Consider the following 26,157-nt stretch of genomic DNA (forward strand, 5'->3'; position numbering starts at 1 on the left):
CAACTTTGTTAAAGCCAATGCAACAAACTCCAGACTGTTCAAAGTGCTTTGTGAAGGTATTGGTGGCATTCACTCCACGTTGCTTTTGCACAAGGAAGTAAGGTGGCTATCTCGCGGGAAGGTTCTTACAAGACTTTTTGAGCTCAGGCATGAACTGCAAGTATTTTTTGAAGAGCATCTTTTTATTTAGCCTCCAAGTTTCATGATAGTGACTGGCTTCAAAAGCTTGCTTATTTAGCTGAAATTTTTTCTCAGATCAATAAAATCAACTTAGAGTTACAGAACAGCTCAATTACAGTATTCAAAGTTGCTGACAAAATTGAATCCATGCTGAAGAAAATTGATTTTTGGAAAACCTGTATTCAAAACAATCAAGCTGAAGTTTTTGGCACGCTTCATGATTTCTTGAGTGACAATAATCTGCCCATATCTGACAAAGTGAAACATCAAATAGTGACACATTTGACAAACCTGAAGGACTCTTTTAGAAAGTATTTTCGTAAACGAGGTGACGGAGAGAACTGGATTGCAGATCCTTTCAATGAAGAAAACGTCAAGACTGCTACATTGACCGTTTATGAGATGGAAAAGCTCCTAGAACTTTTAAGTTACTCCTCCTTGAAATCCTAGTTCAAGAAGAAACCCCTTGGACAATTCTGGGTGAGCATTAGGGATGAATATGGACCCTTAACCACAAAAGCCCTTCTGGTTTTACTTCCTTTTACAAACACAGAACTAGTTGAGAGATCATTCTCTTCCTATGCTTTCATTAAGAATAATTATAGGAATAAGCTAAATGCAAGTCCTGATTTAAGAGTGTATTTATCAACCTTTGATATTGATTTCAAAATATCATGTGCAACAAAACAGGCCCAAGGGTCACACTAAAACAGTTTTGACTTGTTTTAAGAATAATTTTAATTTCTTTTTTTTTCAATAAACTTATTTGCTAATTCTAGTTTGTTTTTTTGATAAGAAGTATTGTATTTACTTTGTTATTATTTTTTTACAGTTGGTATTTAGAATTTACTAAGTTTACTAGAAACATAATAGGCCTAATTTTGGAACAATAATTTTATTGTCAAATAAAAGATAAAAAAAACTCTTGCGTAAATATTTACTTTCCATGATTAATGTTCTTGCAACTTTGTTTTCTTGGGGGTACAATTTGAAATAAATTTATCTCAAGGGGTACGGCAGTGGAAAAAGGTTGGGAACCGCTGTACTAGAACAAAATTTGTTTAGAATCAGTCAGTTTATCAATTTCCTGACTTAGTTTTGAAGGATGTTTTTTATCCCCGAGAAGGGAGAGTACTCACCCCCAGGGCAGAAGCACACGTCGCGTCGGCACGCGCAATAACACTTTATTTGACATGTTAGCTTAGGTGAGCGGCAGCAACGTCTAAAATGATGTTGTTATACCGACCCCGAAAATCAACTTTCAGACAAATGACGAATTTTGGTCACTCTTTATGTTTTTGAGGTCGCTGAATCCGAATGTGAAGTTTATTTTTATCTAAATTTGGTGGAACGTGTTCAAAACTCAAATTTTATGCAAAAATGTGAAAAATCAATTTAGATAACTTTTCAATTTTAAGTCTCTGTATCTTTAGTTACTGTAAATATTTCCTTTCGAAAATTGTACTGTATTATCATTGAAGTATTTAGATAATAATGAGATTCGTCCGAGATATTTAAACAAATTAAAATAGGAGTTGCTAATTTTTATACATTTTGTCGTCAGATTCCGTTAGTTTCATGTTTACTGAAAAAAGTTGGGTTACAAACATTTTAGTTTATAATTTTAACTAACAGAATAATAAACCGCAAGTCATGAAGAAGTTTTCTGCAAAATTTCAAGTCAAAATATGCAATAGAAAAAATGTTTGTGACTTTATAAACACGCGTTTATAAAGTGACACTGCCCCAGAAATCACTTATTTCTCGAGCTACTGAGCACGGTGTGGTAAATGGCTAATTTTGGTCACACTTTGATAGTTTTTGGTAGTGCTGAAAACGGAAATGATGTTTGTTTTGAATTTTAAGTGTAGGTACCTTGTCAAAATCGCAATTTTGGTCTAAAAATAAAAAGTTTACCTTTTTTCTATAAAACATTTGGTTCTTTGTACTCTATATTTTAACATAAACTTGATTAAAAGCTAAATTTCAAATTTTGTCATTCAACTTTTGCGATTAAGCTTACAATTCAGGAATCTTTACATTTTACTTTAAAAAATTCATAACTTTTATTATAATAAGACTCGAAAATTGAAACAGGTACCATTGTCTTCAGAAAGGTGAGAAATATATACATACTATAAAAATTTCAGAAAAGAGTATTAAAATGGAACAGAGTTGTAGAGAGTTGAACGCAAAAAAAACGTGATTTCATTTTTTTTTTCATTTTTAGGGTAAAATTGCGATTTTGACAAAGTTTCCCCACATAAAATTCAAAATAAACCTAATTTTCGTATTCACCTCCATCAAAGACATAAAGTATGCGTTTTTTTTTTTGGAGAAAGCCACTCGTCTATAAAGTCACATAACTCATTTCCTATTACATTATATATTTTGACTTAAAATTTTCCAAAAAACTTTTTCATGAGTTATGTTTTAATGCTGTGTTGGTTAATATATAAACTAAAAAGTTTGTCACTCAACTTTTTAAGTAAACATGAAACTAACGAAATCTGACGACAAAATGTTTAAAAATTAACAACTCCTCTTTTAATTTTTTTTAACATTTCGGACAAATTTAATTGCTTTCTCTACATCATTTAGAGATGATATAGTAAAATTTTCAAACAGAAATATTTACAGTAATCAAAAAATTTTTATTTATTTACAGTAACCAAAAATACAGTGAGTTAAAGTTGAAAAATCACCAAATTGATTTTTCGCATTATTGTTTAAAATTTAGTTTTTGTACATGTTCCACCAATTCTAGATAAAAATAAACTTCATATTAGGATTTAGCGACCTCGAAAACATAAAGAATGACCAAAATTTGCCATTCAATTATCATGGTCGCTTTTTCGCTTTCTAAGCCTCCAATTAGGAGTGTGCCGCTCGCCTACTATGTTTATGCCAAACATGTCAATCCAAGAGGCTCTTTAAAATCGGAGCAAAGACCGTGAGTAAATGCATTTTATATGAACAATTAAATGTATTTCACAGTGCTGGTTTATAAAATAGTATATTGTACAACAAGTGGGAAAAAAGACATATTTCTCACGAGGGCAGAAGTTTTTTGGTTACGAGGCGAGTGCTGCAAATCAAGCGAGGAAGAAATATGTCGTTTTCTCACGTGTTGTACACTGTACTTTTTCTATGCATGCGTTTTTGTCAAGAGTTCAAACTTCAAGATTAAATAATTTAGGTGCTTTTAGGTATATTATATGGCTAAATTGAAATACAATTACACATATGTTTATTTGAACATTACACAGTTTTATTTGAACATTGTTAAAAGGTAATTCTTGGTAAGTTTTGCTTCAACACATTCAACACACTTTTCTTAACAAAAATAATTGTGTTTGTATTGTGCTTGTTACCATGGAAACGGCGATCATGTGTATGGAAAACGGGCAATGGCCGACTTTTCTCACTGCGTGAGAAATGTTTCGTTTTGAATGTATGTAAGTAGTGAGAGAAGTTGCACATTGTATAGCATCCATAGAAAAAATACGATACGATAGTAACACCACTGAGTATCAGCTCTGCCTTTATTTTAGAGTTTTTATAGTAATCTTCGTTTTAGGCAGTACTTTTGTTTGGAAATCCACATATGTCGAGAGCAATATTAAGTAATGCCAAAACCGCTACAGTAGGTAAACTAAAATGGACTCATGTTGAAGGAGCATTTGGCGTTTTGATATTTGGACAACTAATAGGGCTCCTAGTATTCATATTTGAAATTGGAGAAGCTCGTTATAAAAGAGAAAAAGATATACATACAATTTCTTAGAAGATGGTAGTACAAAACATTAACGAAATAAGAAACTATCGCTTAATTTCCCATTCAAGATTTGGGTTTTTTGGTACACTATTTATTACACTCATAAGTAAATCCACAATTTTATAAAGCTATTTTATTGCTCACAAAAATAAAGTTTAGCATTGATATGTCTTTTTATTTATCAATAAGTAGATATAAACAAATAGCAAACTAACTTATACAGGATTGAGAAACGGAAATACTTGAATGGTGAATGGAGGTCACTCAGACGGTTCTAGATATACAAAATTTATTGCCCAACCTATTTTTATAACCGGGATACAGGTTGCTGTATCGATGTTGCCCATTTATTTCTAGATCCATAACTAAGTTTAATGGTTCGCTTCATTTTTTGGCCAAACAATTTAATGACTTTACTTTTGAAATTATATTGAAATTTTTAAAAACTCTGAGTTTAAAAGGCAGGTATTATTAACTTTGAATGATAACTTATTAAAGTTAATGAATCAATACTCGTTTTAAAAATAATAAATACTCCCTTGCTTGCATTTTTTATGTGTGTGGCTAGTTTAGTAAATGTTTTGTCTGCAGAAGGTACTGGATTTTTTCTCTGGTGGTGGAAAGACTAATTTTAGGGCTTTCTTATGCAGTTTTTGGTATAAAATTTTGTTCATGATTTGTTTCATGGATCCATTGTTTACTGCTATTTGTTTAATGATATTCAATTCTATATCTAAGATATTTTCTGAAATGAGAACTTCAGTTAATCTATCTAACATACTATAGTAGGATGTTAACGGGCAACTTAACCAGTCCTTAGCTTACATTAATTCACTACAGAGTCATATTGAATTTACAATAGAAATGAAACAGAATCGATCCATATATTTACTAGACTTGAAAATTCTTAGACTTAAAAACAATCATGAGTTCTCCGTATTTCATAAACCTACCCATACCGGCACAACTATACCTACGTAACATATCATCCCATCCTACATAACACAAATTAGCTCCCTCACGCATAAACATCTACTTAATGTCCTTGGTACATAAATAACTTATATTATGTGTCTTAGTAAATGAATTTAGTGTTATCATTTGTTTACTAACTTACTACATACCAAGTAAGTCTTTCTATATTTACCTATTTTGTATGATTATTAATAAACATATAGGGTGAGTCATGAGGAACTGTACATACTCCTACCTCGTATAGAGGCCCCTATGGGAAATAACAAATGACCATTAAAAAGTGTCTGCTCCCATTGTTTAATAATATACAGGGCGAGTTTCGCATTTTGACAGAAATTTATATTCGTCATAATTTTTGAACGGTCAGATCGATGTGTCTCTTATTTTGGACAATCGTTACACTATTACCACCTAATCAACTGATTTATTCAAACTAGAAAAAAATCAGGTCCGGCTTCAAAAAAATTAGTTCGTTTGGGTCTTAGAAAAAATTTCACCCTGTATACGCTTTTTGAAAACTATAATATGAATTTTACAAATTAGACAAATAGGCAATTAAAATGACGTATTTGTTTTTTCCCCACACGGTTACTTAATTTTTTATAAAAAAATCAAATTTGAGTATGGATTAAAAGTTTGGTAAAGTGAACCATAAATTTACAAAAAATAACTTTAATTACAAAAATTAATTTTTTTTGAACAAATATTTAATTTATGTTACCACCCAATCAACTGATTTATTCAAACTAGAAAAAAATCAGGCCCGGATTTAAAAAATTATTTCGTTTTGGTCTTAGAAAAAATTTCACCCTGTATACGCTTTTTGAAAACTCTAGTATGAATTTTACAAATTAGACAAATAGGCAATTAAAGTGGCGTACTTATTTTTCCCAACACGATTACTTAATTTTTTATTAAAAAATCAAATTTCTCAAAATCGGAATTTTGCCATAAAAATAAAAAAAAATTAAACAACGTTTTTCTCAAAATTAAAAGCTTCACCATTTTTTCTATACCACGTCTGGATCTAAAACCCGTAAAACTTCTCTTTTGACTCTACAGTTTAACATAGACGTGATCAAATAGATAAATCTTAAATTTTTTCACTTAATTTTTGCGATTTAACTTTGCAATTCACGAATCTGCACCTTTTATTTTTAAAAATTCATACCTTTTATGAGAAGAAGACGGAAAGTCTACAACAATTTTCATATTAATAATGGTAAGGGATATGTGTTGTAAAACTTCAGAAAAAAAATATTAAAATGGAACAGAGTTGTAGCGAGTTAAACCGTGATTTCATTTTTTTTTTTTCAGTTTTAGGTTAAAATTCCGATTTTGACAAATTTGATTTTTTAATAAAAAATTAAGTAATCGTGTGGAGAAAAAAATAAATATGCCATTTTAATTGCCTATTTGTCTTATTTGTAAAATTCATATTAGAGTTTTCAGAAAGAGTATACAGGGTGAAATTTTTTCTAAGACCAAAACGAACTAATTTTTTAAATCCGGGCCTGATTTTTTTCTAGTTTGTATAAATCAGTTGATTAGGTGGTAACATAAGTTAAATATTTGTTCAAAAAAATTAATTTTTGTAATAAAAGTTAATTTTTTAAAATCTATTGTTTATTTACCAAACTTTTAATTATTCAGTGTCAAATTTGATTTTTTTATAAAAAATTAAGTAATCGTGTGGGGAAAAAATAAATTTGCCATTTTAATTGCCTATTTGTCTAATTTGTAAAATTTATATTAGAGTTTTCAAAAAGCGTATACAGGGTGAAATTTTTTCTAAAACCAAAACGAACTAATTTTTAAATCCGGGCCTGATTTTTTTCTAGTTTGTGTAAATCAGTTGATTGGGTGGTAACATAAATTAAATATTTATTCAAAAAAAATTAATTTTTATAATAAAAGTTATTTTTTTAAAATCTGTGGTTCACTTTACAAACTTTTAATTCATACTCAAATTTGATTTTTTTATAAAAAATTAAGTAATCGTGTGGAGAAAAAAATAAATATGTCATTTTAATTGCCTATTTGTCTAATTTATAAAATTCATATTATAGTTTTCAAAAAGCGTATACAGGGTGAAATTTTTTCTAAGACCCAAACGAACTAATTTTTTTGAAGCCGGACCTGATTTTTTTCTAGTTTGAATAAATCAGTTGATTAGGTGGTAATAGTGTAACGATTTACCAAAATAAGAGACACATCGATCTGACCGTTCAAAAATTATGACGAATACAAATTTCTGTCAAAATGCGAAACTCGCCCTGTATATTATGTAAACATTAAACTGTTTTTTTGCTTTTAGTTTTGGGTTTAAGGTTTGTATTGGGATTTCGTTAAAAATTTAATTATTTAGTACTCAACGGAATTCTCAATATTGTATAATATAGAAATATCTCAAAAATATTTATTCTCCTCCAAAATGTTCTATCATATTATATGCATCTATAAAAAAGTTAGTGGTTGAATGTTTTGGGGATATACCTACATATAGACTGAGTCATGTAGTGGGAGAACGCAAAATATAATTCTATTTTAGTGACGTCACGTTGCATAGCAGCCGTCGATTCTTGCATTGTGAAATTCGATTTTGTGACGTCAGCAAAATAGAATTCTATTTGGCGTGCTCAGGGCCCTGGAGAGATACCAGATGCGTGTCGAGATGAATGGTGAGCATCACTTTGAGATGACTGGCGAGCAGCAAGGCTTCACTATATGTAGATGTGCCCTTACCCTTTTTTCATAGAGTGAGGAAGCAAATAAAACTCGGTTGCTTCGTAGAGAGTGCTTTTTTATTGCAATTTCATTATAAGCTTTTAACTATGTTGTAAACTACGAAACAAAGAACAATAATTATGACAATTGGAAATTACTATACCTAAACTATTACAGTCTTACCTTATATTATCTTAACTTATAATGGTTATATTAATATACAGTGAGGACGTTTGAGTTGGAATAAATCGACACTGGGCGACTCTGGAGATAAATTCCGAAACAGATCGATGTTTATTTTTTAATTATAATTTTTTGACATAATATATATGTTATAAGTGACGTCATCCATCCGGCCGTGGTGACGTAATCGATGATTTTTGTAAATGAGAATAGGTGTCGTGTGATAGGTCATTCGAAAGGTTATTCAATTATCTATTTCCCAATATAAACATTAATATAATTATTTATACAGGGGACCCAAAAAAATTTTTTTTAATTAAATTAATTGAGACAAAAAGAAGAATTTATATTTATTTAATGCAAAATACATTTTAATGCTGTCAGAAAACAGAAAAAAATGTTAATTTGAAAAGTAAATATTGCTTTTCGCTTAAATTGAATGTTCAAACTGCTAAGAGGTAGGTGGGTAGTACCTTTAATATTGAATTTACGCGAAAAACAATATTTATTTATCAAATAAACATTTTTCCTGTTTTCGAACAACAGTAAAATATATTTCGAATTAAATAAATTATATACATTTTTCTTCTGGTCTCAATTAATTTAATTAAAAACAATATTTTTTGGGCACCCTGTATAAATAATTATGTTAATGTTTATATTATTGAATAGATTATTGAATAGCCGTTCGAATGAACTAGCACATAACCGCTATTCTCATTTAAAAAAATCATAGATTACGTTATCACGCCCAGATGGATGACGTCACTAGTATGATATATTATATGCCAAAAAATTATAATTTATTTAAAAATAAAAATCGACCTTTTTCGGGATTTATCACGCCCATTCTAGAGAAAATGAATTTATTCCAACTCAATCGGCCTCACTGTACTTATAATTAGACCGATCAAATAAAATTACAATACATGTAAATCAAAATGTAATTCTTACAGGTTGGAATAAATTTTTTATCAAAGTTAAGGTAAAAACAAAAGATATGTTCAAGAAAGTATATGATTCATGTGAGGGGATCATTGTTTAAATAATTAAAAATTGGTAATTTTTGCTCAAAATTTACTTTTTTAACTACCACGGTAGTTCAAGTTATTATTAAGATTTTTACAATGTTTTTTCTGCAAAGCTGAAGAAACAATCTTTTATATAAAATGTATTAAATTAAATTTGACCCCTAGTTTATTTAAATAATTCTAAATCAAAATTGAAAAACAAATTTCCAAAAAAATATTATTTGCATTATAAATACGCACTATAAAATATTTTGTTTCGCAGAAAAAGTTGCAATATGATACCAGTATAGACTGAAAAAAATTAGTTGATAAATATTGAGTAGTTTATGAGATATTTAATTTGTTTATAAAAAATTACCATTTTTTCAATTGCAAAAACGCGGTTGTTGCCGATAAAATATACAAGTTTTTAAGGTCTCATTTTTTTTGCTTTCCTGTATGTTGTCGATAAATGTATTGATAAATCAAAATTTCAATTAAACACTACTCCAAAATGGCGTTTGAAAATTGGTGTAATTTGTTTTTTTAATAACATCGCAGGGATTAAAAATTTTGAAATTGTTTTTCGATATTCGTGTTTCTGGTAGTTTTTAACACATTCACAAAAGAAAAAAAATTTAAGGCACTCGTGGGAGTGCCGACAGAAGTGAAAACTTCTTATAGTATATAATTTACGAGCTCAATTCTTTTACCTCATCCTAAAAGAAGTGCTATACCTATATGTATCATATACGATATACGCGATGCGTATGCCCTATGCTATTTATGTATACGTACACATAATTTATATATGTACAAAAATTAATTTCAGCGAAGTGATGACGGTCGCAAATTCAATATTTTTCCCCATCCAAGAAGTGCACAACGTCCTTAAAGAAATTTTCAATTCAAAAATTTATTTCGTCGAAGCGATAACGGTCGCTAATTTACTACTTTTTCCCTATCCAAAAAGTGCACAACGTCCCTCAAGAAGTTTTCACTTCAAATATTTATTTCGTCGAAGCGATGATGGTCTCTAATTTAATACTTTTTTACATCGAAAAAGTGCACAACGTCCCTAAATAAGTTTCACTTCAAATATTTATTTCTTCAATGCTTTTTCCCCTATCCAAAAATCGCACAACGTCCCTAAAGAAGTTTTCACTTCAAAAATTCTATGGTTCTTTTCATGGGCATTTTTCAGTGCGTCACAAATGATAGAAAAAGGTAAGTCCGTGATAATTTTTTTTAAACGTTTATTCAGCGATTTGTTAGTTATAAAAATTCTAACAATAAGCGTCTTTGGTGTTTGAAGTAAAAAAAATTGACTTTAGAGAGGTCAGTCCAATGACTGAACCTCTAGTATGGAACAAACATGACATTCCGATAATATGCTACATACAAACATAGATTTCGTATTTACAAACAATACATATATCTAAAATATAAACACAATTACGGTGAGTTATAAAACTTAGTTATAAATAAGGTACAGTGGATTTTTACGTTTTAGTCTGTGAGTTTGTTGACTATTACCAAGCAAGTTTATTGCCAGGGCATTTGGATGGCTTTCTAGGCGTTTTATGTACCGAACACTGCACTGAACTATCACTTCACTGATCGTAGGTACTTCAAGGTCACAATAAATGTCTTTGTTTGACACGAACCATGAGGCGTCTGTGTATAGAGCGTAACACTTTAGATTGTAATCTCTCCATTATGGATATGTTGGATTTTGCTGCTGTACCCCATAGCTGGATCCCATAAGTCCAGACCGGTTTGAGTATTTTATTGTATACCAACAGTTTGTTACGTCTAGACAACTTCGATGTTCTGCCCAGTATTCAATAATGCTTACGAAATTTTAAGTTTAACTGTTGGCGCTTTTTCCATATATGGGTTCTCCATGTCAAAGCTTTGTCCAGGTGCATTCCAAGGTATTTAATGCTTTCTGCTTGTGGAATTGCTTTGTTATTTATTTCTATATTAGGCGATATTTTGCGACATTTTGTAAATATGATATGTTGTGATTTTTATTCATTGATCTTTATGCGCCATTCCTTTGTCCACTTTTTAATGTCCCTAATATGCTTTTGAACAGATTCGGTAGCTGTTGCGGGATGTTCATCTGTGACTAACATAGCTGTGTCGTCTGCAAATGTTGTAGTCGTTACATTTTCATTTGTTGATATGTCGTGTGTAAATATCAAATATAATATAGGACCCAGAACACTACCTTGAGGGACTCCAGATCGTATAGGGTAGATTTTTGATGTATCTGCTTCATGCTTGACACGGTAGTATCTTTCTTCTAAATATGTTTTCAGTATAGTAAACATTGACTCAGGAACGTTCATTTTTATTTTGAAGAGCAGCCCTTCCTGCCAGACTTTATCAAAAGCCTGACTGACGTCTAGAAAAAGTGCAGAACAGTGTTTTTTTCTTCAAATATTTTATTTACTATATCAACGACTCTATGAACTTGTTCTATTGTTGAATGCTTCTCTCTGAAACCAAACTGGTGATCCGGAAAAAGATTATTATCAGTTATTATTTTCATAAGTCTTGTCGCTAATAGCTTCTCAAATAGTTTATCTAGTACCGGTAAGAGAATAATAGGACGATAGGAGGTATGTTCGTGGGGTGGTTTACGAATGAATTATTAAAAATTAAAAAACAAATGAATTATGTTTATTGCATTATTAATATGGTATTTTCTTTGATTTGTATAGTCTTATAAATTGTGGAGAATATATTCGTAGATATATTATATAATTCGTAAATAATTTTTTTTTCGATTATAGCGCCATCTATTGACAACTAGAATAAATGTTATAAATGTCTGTAATCACGGACGTGCCTTTTTTCTGTCACATACAATTTAATGCGTTAGAAAGAAATCGAAAAACTGTGATGCACTGAAAGTTGCTTATGAGAAAAGGAATAGACCCATTCTTTGCTGAGATAGCTTTTCCAAGTTTAAAAATTCATAATTTGTTTATTTATCAATATTATCATTTAAAAGTGCGTGAGTACATCTATTTACCCTACGGCTTAACAATGCCATTTATACACATAATAAAAATTGTAGAATATTTTGAAAAATATTGATTTTCGTAGCACTTTAAATAAAAACTTTTTATCTGAAAATTGGCGGAATAAATACATATATATTTTAATATTGTACAGAGAAAAAAGTATTTAACCAATTTTTAATGCTAATTCAGTATTATTTTTTTAACTTTTTTATAAAAAATCTTTTGTGTCAATTTTTACTTATCACATCTAGATAAAAAAAAATTGAAAAAAAAATTGTTTATAACAAATAAACGAATATTTATTGTTAAAAGTGTCATTTAGATGGTATTATTTTTATATGCCACCCTAAACTAAAAAAAAACGTTGAAATTGGTCTATTATTAACGAAGATTTTGCAAAGTATTACTGCACCACTCTTCATGCAAAAAATTTTCATTAACAAAGGTCGCTACGAAAATCATTATTTTTTAGAATATTCTAAAATTTTACTCTATGTATAAATGACATTGTTGAGTAGTAGGTTTGATAGATATACTCACGCACTTTAAAATGTTAATATTGATAAATAAACAAATTATAAATTTTTAAACTTGGAAAAGCTATATCGGCAAAAAATGTATCTAGAATTATTTTTTCTTTTGTAAGTGTATCAAAAACTACCAGGAATACGAGTATCGAAAAATAATTTCAAAAGGTTTAATCCCGGCGATGTTATTAAAAAAACAATTCTTAAACAAATTACACCAATTTTCAAGCGCCATTTTGGAGGAGTGTTTAATTGAAATTTTGATTTATCAATACATTTATCGAAAATATACATAAAAGCAAAAAAATGAGACCTTAAAAACTTGTAGATTCTATTGGCAACAACCGCGTTTTTGCAATTGAAAAAATGCTAATTTTTTATAAACAAATTAAATATCTCATAAACTACTTAATATTTATCAACCAATTTTTTCTTAGATTATACTGGCACCATAGCACAACTTTTTCTGCAAAACAAAATGTTTTATATAGTGTTTATTTGTAATGTGTATCCCGAATAAAGTACGTGCCTCCTAGTGGCGGGATACGGGCAACAATACATTGGCTTGTAGGGCAGTGCTTACACTTACAGTAGGGATCCTGGCCTATATAGAAAAATGCAGGAGGGTGTGGAGTAATACTGCACTTTGGTTGCATTGGTGGTGTATTGGCTAAACGTGCATGGTATGGTGCTGATAGAAAAGGCATTCAGGCATCAAATATCCAAACAAGATCTTTTCAGGCCCTAATAATGAAAAAATCTTCTCCAATGAAATAAAAAAACTTATACTGAAATGATGGCATCTCCTGAGGTAAAATGTGCCGGAAGTAAAATGAGCCTCCGTTCGGATTTCCGGGTGACGACTATCTCAGGGGGAACACCATTGCAGGTTATACCGGGTGGTGAATCGTAAAACGGGCCATAGGAAACCCAATGTACAATTCTAAACTGTTGAATTCCTGCTTCCCTAATTATTTTACATCAAAAGTCATGAGAGAATATTTGTAGAGAATTGAAATCTGTATTAAAATCAAAAGTTAAAATTGTTCTACGATTTAAACGCATTCCAAAATTTTGAAAAATATAATACATTTGTCACAGTAAGTATAGTATTTTTACTACAAAAGCGATATTACCTAGGTCAAAATTTTTGACGTAAGAGAACTGTCAAAACATTAGAATGTGACTTTTCATTATTGCCATGTTTATTGTAGTAAAAATACTATAAGTGTGTAAAAGTTGGGCCACACGTTACTATTTCATTGACAATGCTCACACTATTGACAGAATAAAAAATCTTTATTATTAATACTTTTTCCGCAACTGAGGGTATCTTATCTACTGTATTGTTTTTAAACAATAAATTAATGATAAAATAAAAATATTGACAGTTCAAAAATGTGAAAGTAAACTTCATTGTGCCACATTGCACTATGTGTGGCCTAATTTTGGGCTGAAAAACTGAAAAATGTATTACATTTTTACAACATTTTAGAATATATTTAATTCGTAGAACAGTTTTAACAGTTGTTTTCAATACACATTTCAATCCTCTACAAATAGTTTCTAATGTCTTTTGATGTAAAATAATTAGGGAAGCAGGAATTCAGCAGTTTAGAATTTTACATTGAGTTTCCTATGGCCCGTTTTCCAATTCACCACCCGGTATGTGTTATTGTTATTAAATTATTCTATTATTCTTGTAGGTACATTTAACATTGATTGAAATTATGAAAGGAATACAGAAAACAGTATGGCAACACTACGACGCACAAACATAAGATTCAGCTGTGGGCTACATAGGGTGCACTAATACTCAAGCTGTCCAATCTTTCAAACGCACTTTGAAAAATTGAAATCGGTCAACTAGACGGGCCTAGATTTTTTTTTTAATTATGGCGGAGGCGAAGTTTGCCCTCCGCCATAATTTAACAAAACTTTAAGAAGCAACAAGTAATTACTGTTAGTCGGTTTGGGTTCAGAAATTGACTAGGAACCAGAGAGACATGTGATAGCTCAAAGATTCATGGAACTGAATGTACATGTGTATGTTTGTTACATTGAATCTGGAAAAGTATTTGGCAAATATCGCCTTAAAAATGAGTTCAAATTCTAAAGACAAATAGACCAAGAGCTAGCAACGTCGGAAAAAAAATTATTTTAAGCCGGCTGATTCTTTCATATATTGTTCCTTATGCTTCCTCGAACACCGTACCGGCCATCTGGCTACTGATACAGGTTGCGTTCATTACTGCGCAGCACACTTGTACAGGTAAACATATCGAATTTAAAATTATTGTAAGACGAAAAATTTTTTTGTCATTACTTTTTAAACATTATTAGAAATATGAACTGTAATCGCCAGACATTTCTGTGGTTTAAAAAGTAATGACAAAAAAATTTTTCGTCCTAAAATAATTTAAATTCAATATACAGGGTAATTTATGAGTGTGATAAAGCTCAGTAGATCCGCTATAGTAATAGATAGCAATAAAAGTTAATATGAAAAATTGTGGACAACTTTTAGCTTCACATTACGAAATTAGTTAGATTGTTACAGGGTGTTCGATAACATAGTGGCAGACCAAACTTATGTTTTTTTAAATGGAACACCTTATATTTTATTTTATATTCGAAATCCTCTAACTTCCCCATCACAAAAATATAAAGGTTTGTTATGTTATATAGAAGAAATCAAGCGAAGGATAATCCTTCTATTTTGGACTGAGTAAACATATGAGAAGCAGAAACTTAAGTCAAAAAACAAAAATAACCATATACAAAACCCTTATACAACCAGTGTTGACATATGGATCGGAGACATGAACCATCTTCAAGGCAGATGAAAACCTTCTGCTTATATTTGAACGAAGGGTCCTGAGAGTAATATTCGGTGGCATCTGTGAAAATGGTATTTGGAAGAGGAGGTACAACTACGAGGTATACCACAGATATAAACATATATTTGGTGGTAAAGACGTAGTATCTCTTATAAGAATAGGAAGACTAAGATGGGCAGGACATCTAGCAAGTTCACAGCATAACAACCCTCCTAGAAGAATCCTTATGTCACAACCTGTGGGAAGTAGAAATAGGGGTAGGCCAAAACTTAGATGGAAGGATGGTGTAGATGAGAATGGAAGAAAAATAGGCGCAGCATACTGGCAACGGTTGGCAATGGATAGGACTGACTGGCGTAATAGACTTGGGAAGGTCGAGACTCTTTCATAGGGCTGTAGCACCATTGATGATGATGATGTTATATAAGGCTTTTACAAAGTTATAACCAATTTTTTATGAAAATCGTAACAAATTCAGCTCCCTGTATAAATAAAAAAAGCACAACAGCGATGGTTTATTGGCGCCATAATTTTTTGTTGATTGTGAAAATTTTTAAGAATTGTTGATATTGCTAATTTTCCTTATATCGAATACAGGGTGAGTCAAAACGCAAGTACATTATTTTCTCAGAAATTTTAAATGGAACACCCTGTATTGTATATTACTATCGAAAAATATCATTATCATACTTTAATTTTTGTATAATATTCCCTATGCCTAAATTTGTCAGTTTTCGAGATATTTTCATTTTTCATAGCAAGTTATTAATAAGGGTGTTTTATTTAAAATTACTGTGAAAATAATGTACTTGCGTTTTGACTCACCCTGTATTCCATATAAAGAAAATTAGCAATATGAACCATTTTTATAAATTTTGACAATCAACAAAAAAATATGGCACCAATAAACCATTGCTGTTATGCTTATTTTTATTTATACAGGGAGCTGAACTTATTACGATTGTCATAGAACATTGGTTATAACTTTGTAAATACCCTATATAACATAACAAACCTTTATATTTTTGTGATTACATTATAATATTAATATACATTAATCCAATAATGATGATATTTTAATAATGTTTTTTAACCAAGAGGAGTGATTCAAATTTACCGCGCCGTAATGCTTGTTTCTAATTGGTCCAACTGCAGGCAAGTTTACTCCACTGTTATTAAATTTTGACACTAATGACATTTATGAAATGTTGGCACTTCTGCCATTTTATAGGTTAATTAAGTATATCGGCTGATTTTTTGTGTTTTCTGCATTATTCCTTTAATTTTTAGATTTTTAGTCTACTTTTATATAAAAACGGTTGTTTTTAGAACTCCTTAGCGATGTGTTAGTATAATATATAATATGTATGGATTATCATCGAAAGCTGATATGATCAACGAAAAAAGAAGATGAATTTGGTGACTTTTCTAGTAACCTTCTTGGGTGTGAATCTGTCTTTTTAGTTTACTCCTATTGGTTAAAAACTCAACAGTAATTATATTTATGGGTGTATCGCCAATAGGGCTTTTCATCGATTGTCATTTGTTTCGAGCTTCTGTCATGTGTCACATAATATTAATACATCTACCTCATACGTCTTTGGTTTGTATCTTAGAGCATGGAAAATTTTTAGAGAGAAAAAATTTTCCATGCTCTAAGGTTTGTATCATTATATATATACCAGTGATATGGGAGAGAGGGGATACGACATAAGGGATGATTTTGTATTTACTAAATGGGACCACTCGATTTGACACTTTTGTGCTACATCCAATATGGCGACGGGCAAGTTTTTATACGTTATATGGAATATTTGTTAAAATTATTAATTATTTATACACACACCGGCAAAATTAGCCGAACACCTTAAAAATGGGACATGTTTGATATCTTGAATTTACTAAAACACTGGCGCGATTTGAGTGATCATTTTAGTATGTTATAGCCTTATTATTTAAGAATATAGTTGTAATAATATTGTTGCTAGACAGGTAAATATCATTTTATACCGGGTGTACTAATCATACTGTGTTTTTTCTTAAAGTTTGGAACACCCTGTGGAATATTCTAGCATATGTAAAATATTAAAATTAATACTCGATTGTAGACATAGGCTTTCTTAACATTTTCCTTTATGCTTCATTTAATTATTTGAGATAATAAAAAAGTTATGTGCGTTAACAACTATCCATGTTTTTCATCAATAAATCCTCATAGTAGGGGAGGAAAGTATACTAAATTTGCAGTTACTCGAGCGTTATGGGAACCTATTGGATTGTGAAGAGTATGTGCTAAAATCAGAAAAAGGTTAAGTTAAGTTTTCCATAAAGTGGGGGACTTTTCATTTTTTTAATTTAATTTTCCATTTGAAACAATCATTTTTCTCCGATTATAGCGCTATCTATCCATAATTCGAAAAAATGTGTCGAATAAAAGTTGCTTATTTTTACGTAAAGAATCCAAATCTGCAATAAGTATTGGGGGCTCCTATTTAATATTTGAAATTAAATGCCCCACCCCACCTCTGTGGGGGCTCGTGACACCCCACGGAGAGGGGTGGGGGTAAAGGGTAAAGGGGTTATAGCATACCATAACGCTCGCGTAACTGCAAATTTAGCATACTTTCCTACCCTACTATGAGGATTTATTGATAAAAACATGGCTAGTTGTTAAAGCACATAACTTTTTTATTTTCCAACATAAGCAAATGAATCAAAAAAGAAAATGTTAAGAAAGCCAAGTCTACAATTTTATAGTTTTAATTTTAATATTTTATATATGCTAGAATATTCCACAGGGTGTTCCGAATTTTAAGAATTAAACACAGTATGATTGTAACACCCAGTATAAAATGACATTTACCTGTCTACCAACAATATTATTACACCGATATTCTTAACAAATAAGGCTATAACATACTAAAAGAATCACTCAAATCGGACAACAGGTTTAGGAAACTCGCGACATCAAACATGTCCCATTTTTAAGGTGTTCGGCTAATTTTGCCGGTGTGTGTATATTTTACATAATATAATATAATTTTATAATTATATATTTTATATAGAGCAGAATATACTACCAAAGAGTTGTTCCGCCATATTGGATGGAGCGTTTTTGCGAGTGAAGCCAAGCCCATCTACTTCACCGTATGCCGCATCCCCTCCCTCCCACATCACTGATATATACCAATAACGTATGACGTAGATATTTTAATATTATGTGACGCATGACAGAAGCTCGAAACAAATGACTGAATGAAAAGCCCTATATCAGGTTTGTTCCAACACGACCGAGAACCGTCACGCAACGGTAACGCTCCTGCGCAGTAAAGAAAATCCGTTCCAACAAAAATATGATCGTCATCGGATCGTCCTTCCCACTGTTCCAACAAGAATTGTGATCTTTCGGTGACGGTTTCGTGATGATCATTTCAGTAATCGGGCAAATGCAAATGTGCTGGTTGGACTGACTTGAGCACTAGGATTTAATTCTTTAAATTTTTTGAGCCTTTGATCGACTAAAAGCACACAAGCTGTCACCAACAAAAATGACAAATATAGGATTACCGTCATGGGACGATAACTGGGCGATACAATTACGAACATGCGCACAACAAACGGTACAAGTAGTTTCGTGACGGTTTCTGGGCCGTCCAAAAGTTCATGTTGGAACAAACCTATCAATGGACAACATTCACTTTGAGTGGTCTAGCCATCTTTGTCTGTCATATGCGCGGGATTGCTTTGTAAAAAGAGATAGAGAGACCACCGATCGACTGCCCGCACGTTACACTATTTTGCTCAGTATGCCTTGTCTATCCTTATTATGTCTATGTCTTTTTTTGTCCAATAGTGTCAAAATTTCATAACAGTGGAGTAAACTTGCCTGAGGTTGGACCAATTACAAACAAGCATTACGGAGCGGTAAATTTGAACTACTCCTCCTAGTTTAAAAACAGGGTATAGCAAAAAGTTCCGAGAACCCGAGAAGTCGTTGATGATGCACTTCGAGTTCCGAGTGTCCGAGTACTCGTAAATGGACGGTGTTATGCAATAATGTCCTAACCCACACCTCGTACAAAATTGAGATTTTGAGTGAAACAGGTTCCATATGAGGTGTACTGCAGTAAGCAAAAATGTTTTAAGCTAATTGGCGCTCTCATAGATATCTAGGGTAAAACATAGTAACCCACAAATGCTATATGTGGCGAATGTATAAATAAGCAAAAGTGTTCTAACCCATCAGTAAGGATAGAGATCATTATTGAAAATGAATTATTATGAATTATTTGACTTGCAAAAAACCCATCCTCTTCCCACACTACCCACTGGTATCGTTTACTACAAGAGGCAATTGAACTTCTATAATTTGGGAATTGCTACAGGAAGCACAGGAAAAGGGATGTTTAATGTATGGTTAGAGCATGAAGCTGGCCGAGGAACCCAGGAGGTCGGGTCTTGTCTCGGTAAGTATATAATTGAAAATGCTAAGCCTCCAGTTACTACATTAAATTTGTGGTCAGATTCGTGCGGCGGCCAGAACAGAAGTATAAAATTGGTACTAATGTTAATGCACGTTTTGCAAAATCATCCCTCATTGGAAGTTATTCAATTAAAATTTTTATTGTCGGGTCATTCCTTTTTACCCAATGATTCCCATTTCGGAGACGTTGAATGTACATTAAAAACCAACGAAAGAATATACACAGATCAAGACTATATCAACTTTATGAAAGGCTGTAGAAACAAATAAATTTATTGTTAATAGAATAACGAAAGATGATATGGTATCAGCGGTAAACTTAATAAACGCATTTACAAACAGAAAGGTTGATATCAATAAACAAAATATTAGTTGGTTAAAAACACATGAAATTCTACTAAGAAAAGATCAACCAAAGACCTTGTTCATGAAATATAATATTAAAGCTGAAGAGTATATTGAAGTTAATATTGAAAAACATGGAAAAGACCGCAAATTTAATATACGGGAATTGCACCTACCATTGTTGTGGCCAAGAGGTAAACCTTTATCTAAAGAAAAAATAAAAGATTTAAAAGATATTTTAAAAGTAATTCCTCAAGATGCCAAAGCATTTTACAACTTTTTAAGATTAACCCCAAGTTCTAACTTTGAACAGGATATAGAAGGGCTCGGAAGCGAGTTAGATTTTGACATTGACGAAAGTTTTCTTGAGGACTAGATCAAAAAACCTATTTAAATTAAATGATTATTAACAAAGTTTAGTGTTTAGATCAGTTTTGCTTGTTTTTATTAAGGTATAATTGTAGTTTTTCAAAAATGCCCTAACCCGCTTTTGACACTGATTTCTGTCAAATTTGACACTTTATATGTGTAATCTAGAATGTAGCATTTTTTCGTTGTCGATCTTATAATTTAAAAAATAAATAAAATTATAAATATCAAGAGTCTATTTCTTATTTGAGTTTAAGTTTTAAATCAATTTATCTCCGAAACAACTTTTTGTGGGTTAGTACATTATTGCATAACACCAGCCAAATGTAAAGCTGGCTTTACATCTATCTCACACATCAATCACACTACTGCAGGCTTTTTCAATATTCGTCTTTGACAGCAACTGTCTTAATTTAATATTAATCAATCAGTTGTCAGTTAAGGAAATGGTTAACAGTGGTTGTCAAAGTCGCAAAATTTTTTTGGAAATTCACCTTTTATTTTACTTTTCCCATGCGATATGAACAAAACTTATAGTTCAGTTAATTTAGCTCTTCTTCTACAAGTGAATTTGTGATATCAAGGTATGGTTTTTGATAAATCGTAGTTAACAACATTTTACCTTATTTATAGTGTATTTATCATATGTGAGACATACCCATAAAGATTTGTGTAGAGATCCCATAAAGATTAGAATGTATTTCGATATCCCGATGACATATTTATAGCTAAAAGTACAAGTTTTGCGAGAAAGGTAAAATGTTACTAAAAATGCCCACTCCTTAATTCAAAATATAATTGCAGCATAATTTGACATGGTGTTTTCCAAATACAATTGTTTATGTTATATTTTCCCACAACTCCTATTTAATTATTCATATGTATAACACTTAGTATCAATACTACTTTAAAAAGTTGGAGATTCAGTGGTCCAGCTTCAAAAAGGAATTAGACTGTCTTAGAATTTCATTGTTTAAAATTTTTTATTTTCATATTCTATTTTATAATATAAAACATCATTATCAGCTTTTGTTGTGTAAATGCCTTGTTTATTTAGATTTGAAAGACTGGTATTTGAAAAACATAAACCTTAATCTATATGATATACTGAATAATTCCATAAGGATGGAATAATATGTACCTATATATAGATAAAGCAATTATAGTAGATTGCCCAATTATATTACATTTTAACCTTATGAATGGAACTAACATGAACATTTTACACATAGATTTTAACAAAGCAGACACTAGAATTTTGACAGGAATAAAACAGGAACATAAAAGAAAAAGTTATCCCCTTAAGGTATCCTTTTTTGAGTTCTAAACTAGTGCAAATACAATTTTCTAATAAAACTTGTTGCAAACTAATGTTCCAACAAATAAAATTTTATTTTTCTCTATTTTTGGTATCATTCTTTTATGTCTGCTTAACCCAGTATGATTGGAATTAGTTTTTTGTAGTAATACTGTATTGTTTTACGTTTTTGGATTAATTGGAGGTAGAAATATGTAAAAAAAATAGTACTTTAAATAATAATAATAATAATAATAATACTTTATTTGAAATAGGATAACCTAATATAAACATGCTAAAGTACATATAGTCAAAACAATACAAGTATTAATATAGTCCATAACATAATTTAAAAAGTAAAAAACTAAAACTAATTTAAAATGTCAATACCTAAAGCCACAAACATTTGATAATTTAAAATTTAAAAAGTAAAAAACTGAAACTAATTAAAATGTCAATATCGAAAGCCACAAACATTTGAATAAAATACCAATTCGATTAATGTAAGCACAATAAGTATACATACAAGGCAACACAAATACATTCAACACATCCTATTCTCTATAATATATTTTTTTAAACTGTACTTGAATGTATTAATGTTTCTACAAGTTCTTAAATCGAGAGGTAGTTCATTATATTCTCTAAACCCTTTGCAAATTAAAGAATTCATCATAAAGCTATTTTTAAACTCAACAATATGTAGATTATTTGTACCCCTTGTATTATAATTATGTACATCTCTCTGAAAAGAAACATATTTTTGAAAGTAAGATGGAGCCAACGAGTTCAATATTTTATACACAAAAACCATGGTTAGGTAATGCAAACGTTGACGAACTGACAACCATTCAAGTGGCTATAAAAACTTAAAAACTATAGCAAGAAGGCAAGAACACTAACGACTAACGATCACTTTAGTTATTTATTTAATGTGGATTTAATGCACTTAGTCTTGTGGATTTGGTGTCCATTTTTTGTTACTGAATTGGTAAAATCCAAAATTTCTTTACAGTACAGTAGCAAGTAGGTATGGAGAAGCAGGAAGACAATTACACAACAAATGAAGTATTTAATATAAAAAGCGAAACCGAATTAGAGAACAATGGTGTGAACAATACAGAATTTCCAGTTATCATAAAAAATGAAGTAAAACAAATGCTTGGGTCGTTTTAAAAGATGGCGGCATCTAAAAAGAAGCGTGAGAGCGAGTCTGTAACAAAAGTGCAATTTTCTTGCTGTAAAACAAAATCTTTTAATAGCTTAATATGCATTAAGTGTGGTAATGCATTTCATAAGTCCTGTGCAGTGCGCGATTGGGCCGAGAAGGTGAAAATTATAGACGAAACGAGACTTTATTTATTGCTGTGATTTCGACGTAGATCAAGCCGCCATGTTGCCAAAAAATACGAATAAGGATGACCATAAGCAGGTAGCTTTAAAAGACATGGAAAACTCCTATCTAAAAATGTTGAATCAAGAGCTTGTAAGCGAAAATAGGCTATTGGAAGAAAACTGTTCTTTACTCCGAGAAAAACTAGCAAGGTATGAAAATCCCGGTAAAAAAAATCAACAACAATTCTACTTGTAAACAAGGTCAAAGTCCTTTCCTCGCTCAGATTCCACCGTCAACAATACAGACCATGGATAATCCAACAGTGCAGAAATCTACCAACGTAGATGGTAATACAGATGAAGCAGACTTAGTTTGTATTACTAAAGCCAGAGATCGCGACAACAGCCGCGACGTGACTGACAACACGGTAGGAACAAGTCTGCAACCCAACACCCATGTATCTCTGGGAATAGCCACGGAAATCATGCGGGTAGAAGAAGAAGTAGTGACAGATGAAGTTTTTGACAAAACAAACTATGATGTGACAGAGACAATAAATGAAAATAAACATAACCAAAATCAAAAATATGACTGGAAGAAGGTGCTATCCAAGAAAAAAAAGCATCCCTCACGTAAGGATACTAGGCCCGCTCCTAAACTGGGCAGAAGTAATGACTGCACTCTAAAAGCCGCAATCTCATGTCCATTGGAGTGGATATTTATATCCGGTCTCGATCCAAAGACTGAAGCCAAGGATGTCAGGGAGTATTTAGAACAATTAAAAATTACCAATGGAATTCAATGTTATAAACTACGAACCAAAAAAGACAACCACTGTAGTTCTTTTAAGGTGGGCGTCCCTTCAAATCACAAGGTCACCTTCATGGATGATGAACTTTGGCCAAATGGTGCTCTAATAAACCATTTTATAAATCTGCAGCGCCCCACTCTACCAAAATAGCTTTGAATGGGGTTTATGGAGACTCACCACTGGAAAGTGTAAGTCCTGCGCAAGACAAAAATAATATAAATTATAATAAGACATTTTATTCAAAATTTAGTTTTAAGGTTTTATTTATTAATGTTTTGTCCATAAAAAATAAGATTAATGAGCTGGAGGCTTTCATGACTGGGAGAGAACCGGATGCACTCTGTCTGGCTGAACACTGGCTATCAGATCTGGAATACAGGTCCTTAAGAGTCTCCAATTTTCTGCCAGCTTCAGCCTTCTGCCGAACAAACTGTAAGGGAGGCGGAGCAGCCATTTTAATAAATAAAAACATTCTCTTTAAAGAGTGGCATAATGTAAAAGATCTGTCCATACAGGGACAAATTGAATTATGTTGTGCATATATTGAAAAATATAAGTTATATTTATTAACTGTATATAGGCCTCCGTCAGGCTCTTTTAACATTTTTATTGAAGTACTGGAGGGAGCTTTACAATCACTTAACTCTACTAAGAAAATCTTGATTCTTGGGGATTTTAATATTCATTTTAATACAGATTCTCCTCACTGTACAGAATTATGTAACCTAATGCATAGTTTCGGTTTTCATCAAAATAATTTCGAAGCCACCAGACAGAAAAACTGTCTCGATAATGTTTTTCCAATTTGGATCCACAGGACCTTCAGCTACAAGTTGTTGATCCTGGTATATCTGACCATAGAGGTATATACCTGGAATTTACCTTAATGGGAGGAGAGCAATCTTCTGATCCTCAAAAAGTGTTTTTTAGACCCATCACTGAGATTCTTCTCTATGATAGAGGACATTTCATGGGACTTTATTAAGGACACTAATATGAATGCGAATAATAAGTTTTCCTATTTTGTTCGCATCATTTCCAATGCATTCTTGACCTGTTTCCCGGAAAAGTCTTACTCTAAAAGAAAGGGTCAGGCGGGTGTGGTGAGTTGGTTTAATGATAGCTTGAGAACAATGTGTGATAATGTTCAATTTTTTATAGAACTTAATAAACAGCTTGATGCACCAAATTACCTACAGGAATACATAAAAAATATTAAAAATGAATATCGGAAGGCAATAAAAGCAGCAAAGAAAGCTACCAATGACCAACTAATTTCAAACTCTCATAACCCGATTAAAACAATGTGGAATATCATTAATGAGTATAGAGGCATCACAAAAACTGAAACTAATTCTAATATAACACCTGATCAATTTAATCATTATTTTTTAAACATTGCCTCTGAGCTGCATAGCCGTACTCCTGCACCCCACAATGACCCACTCAACTATGCACCACCTTATGCTGAACATATGTTTGAATTCCAACCAGTATCTTTTAATGAGGTAAGAGATATTGTGAACTCTCTCAAAAATAAAAAAAGTAAGGACCCATTTAATTTAACTGTCAGCTTAATCAAAGGGATAAAAGATCTAATAATATGTCCTCTGACCAAGCTCATAAACTTATGTATAGCTGAGGGGGTTTTTCCTGAAGTTTTGAAAACTGCGGTGGTCATTCCGGTTTTTAAAAAGGGAGAGACAGATCAAATGTCTAATTACAGACCTATCTCTCTGTTACCTATATTCTCGAAGATATTTGAAAAATGTCTTGCTGGAAAAATAGCAAGTTTCTTTGAGTCTAACGGGCTCTTCGTTGAATCTCAATTTGGCTTCAGAAAGGGTTTGAAGACTGTTCAGGGTATTTTGAATCTTGTAACATACATCCAAGATGCTTTTGAACAAGGTAACTATGTGTCTTCCAACTTTTGCGACCTAAGTAAAGCCTTCGATTGTGTGTCCCACGAAATCCTTACTGCTAAATTGAGTAAATATAACTTCTCAATCTCCAGTATACAATTGATAAAAAATTATTTGACGGACCGCTGCCAGAGGGTGAGATTTGCAGGTGTTGAATCGGAGAGAGGATGCTTGCGCATAGGAGTTCCTCAGGGCTCTGTGTTGGGTCCCTTATTATTCTTGATATACATCAATGATTTACCACTTTCATGTCAAACTGCGCATTTCACTCTCTTTGCAGATGACACAACAATCTCATCCTGCAGTAAGGATTTGGTAACAGCAGTGGGGAGTTCG

At 31.6% G+C, this 26,157-nt stretch overlaps 2 protein-coding genes across 2 annotated transcripts in view; both read left to right on the forward strand.

Moving 5' to 3' along the window:
• Positions 1-3,967, forward strand: part of LOC114324953 (uncharacterized) — a 54,586-nt gene extending 50,619 nt beyond the window's left edge. The window contains exon 10 of the mRNA XM_050659912.1: positions 3,761-3,967. Coding sequence (XP_050515869.1) covers positions 3,761-3,967 — 207 coding nt within the window. The remainder of the gene's footprint in view (positions 1-3,760) is intronic.
• A 16,913-nt stretch (positions 3,968-20,880) lies between these two features.
• LOC114324969 (myeloid differentiation primary response protein MyD88) overlaps positions 20,881-26,157 on the forward strand; it is a 50,160-nt gene continuing 44,883 nt past the window's right edge. Inside the window, exon 1 of the mRNA XM_028272901.2 lies at positions 20,881-21,039. The gene's annotated coding sequence lies outside the window, so the exon portion shown is untranslated. The remainder of the gene's footprint in view (positions 21,040-26,157) is intronic.

This window comes from Diabrotica virgifera, chromosome 1 (assembly GCF_917563875.1).
Source record: "Diabrotica virgifera virgifera chromosome 1, PGI_DIABVI_V3a".
Classification (NCBI taxonomy): Eukaryota; Metazoa; Arthropoda; class Insecta; order Coleoptera; family Chrysomelidae; genus Diabrotica; species Diabrotica virgifera.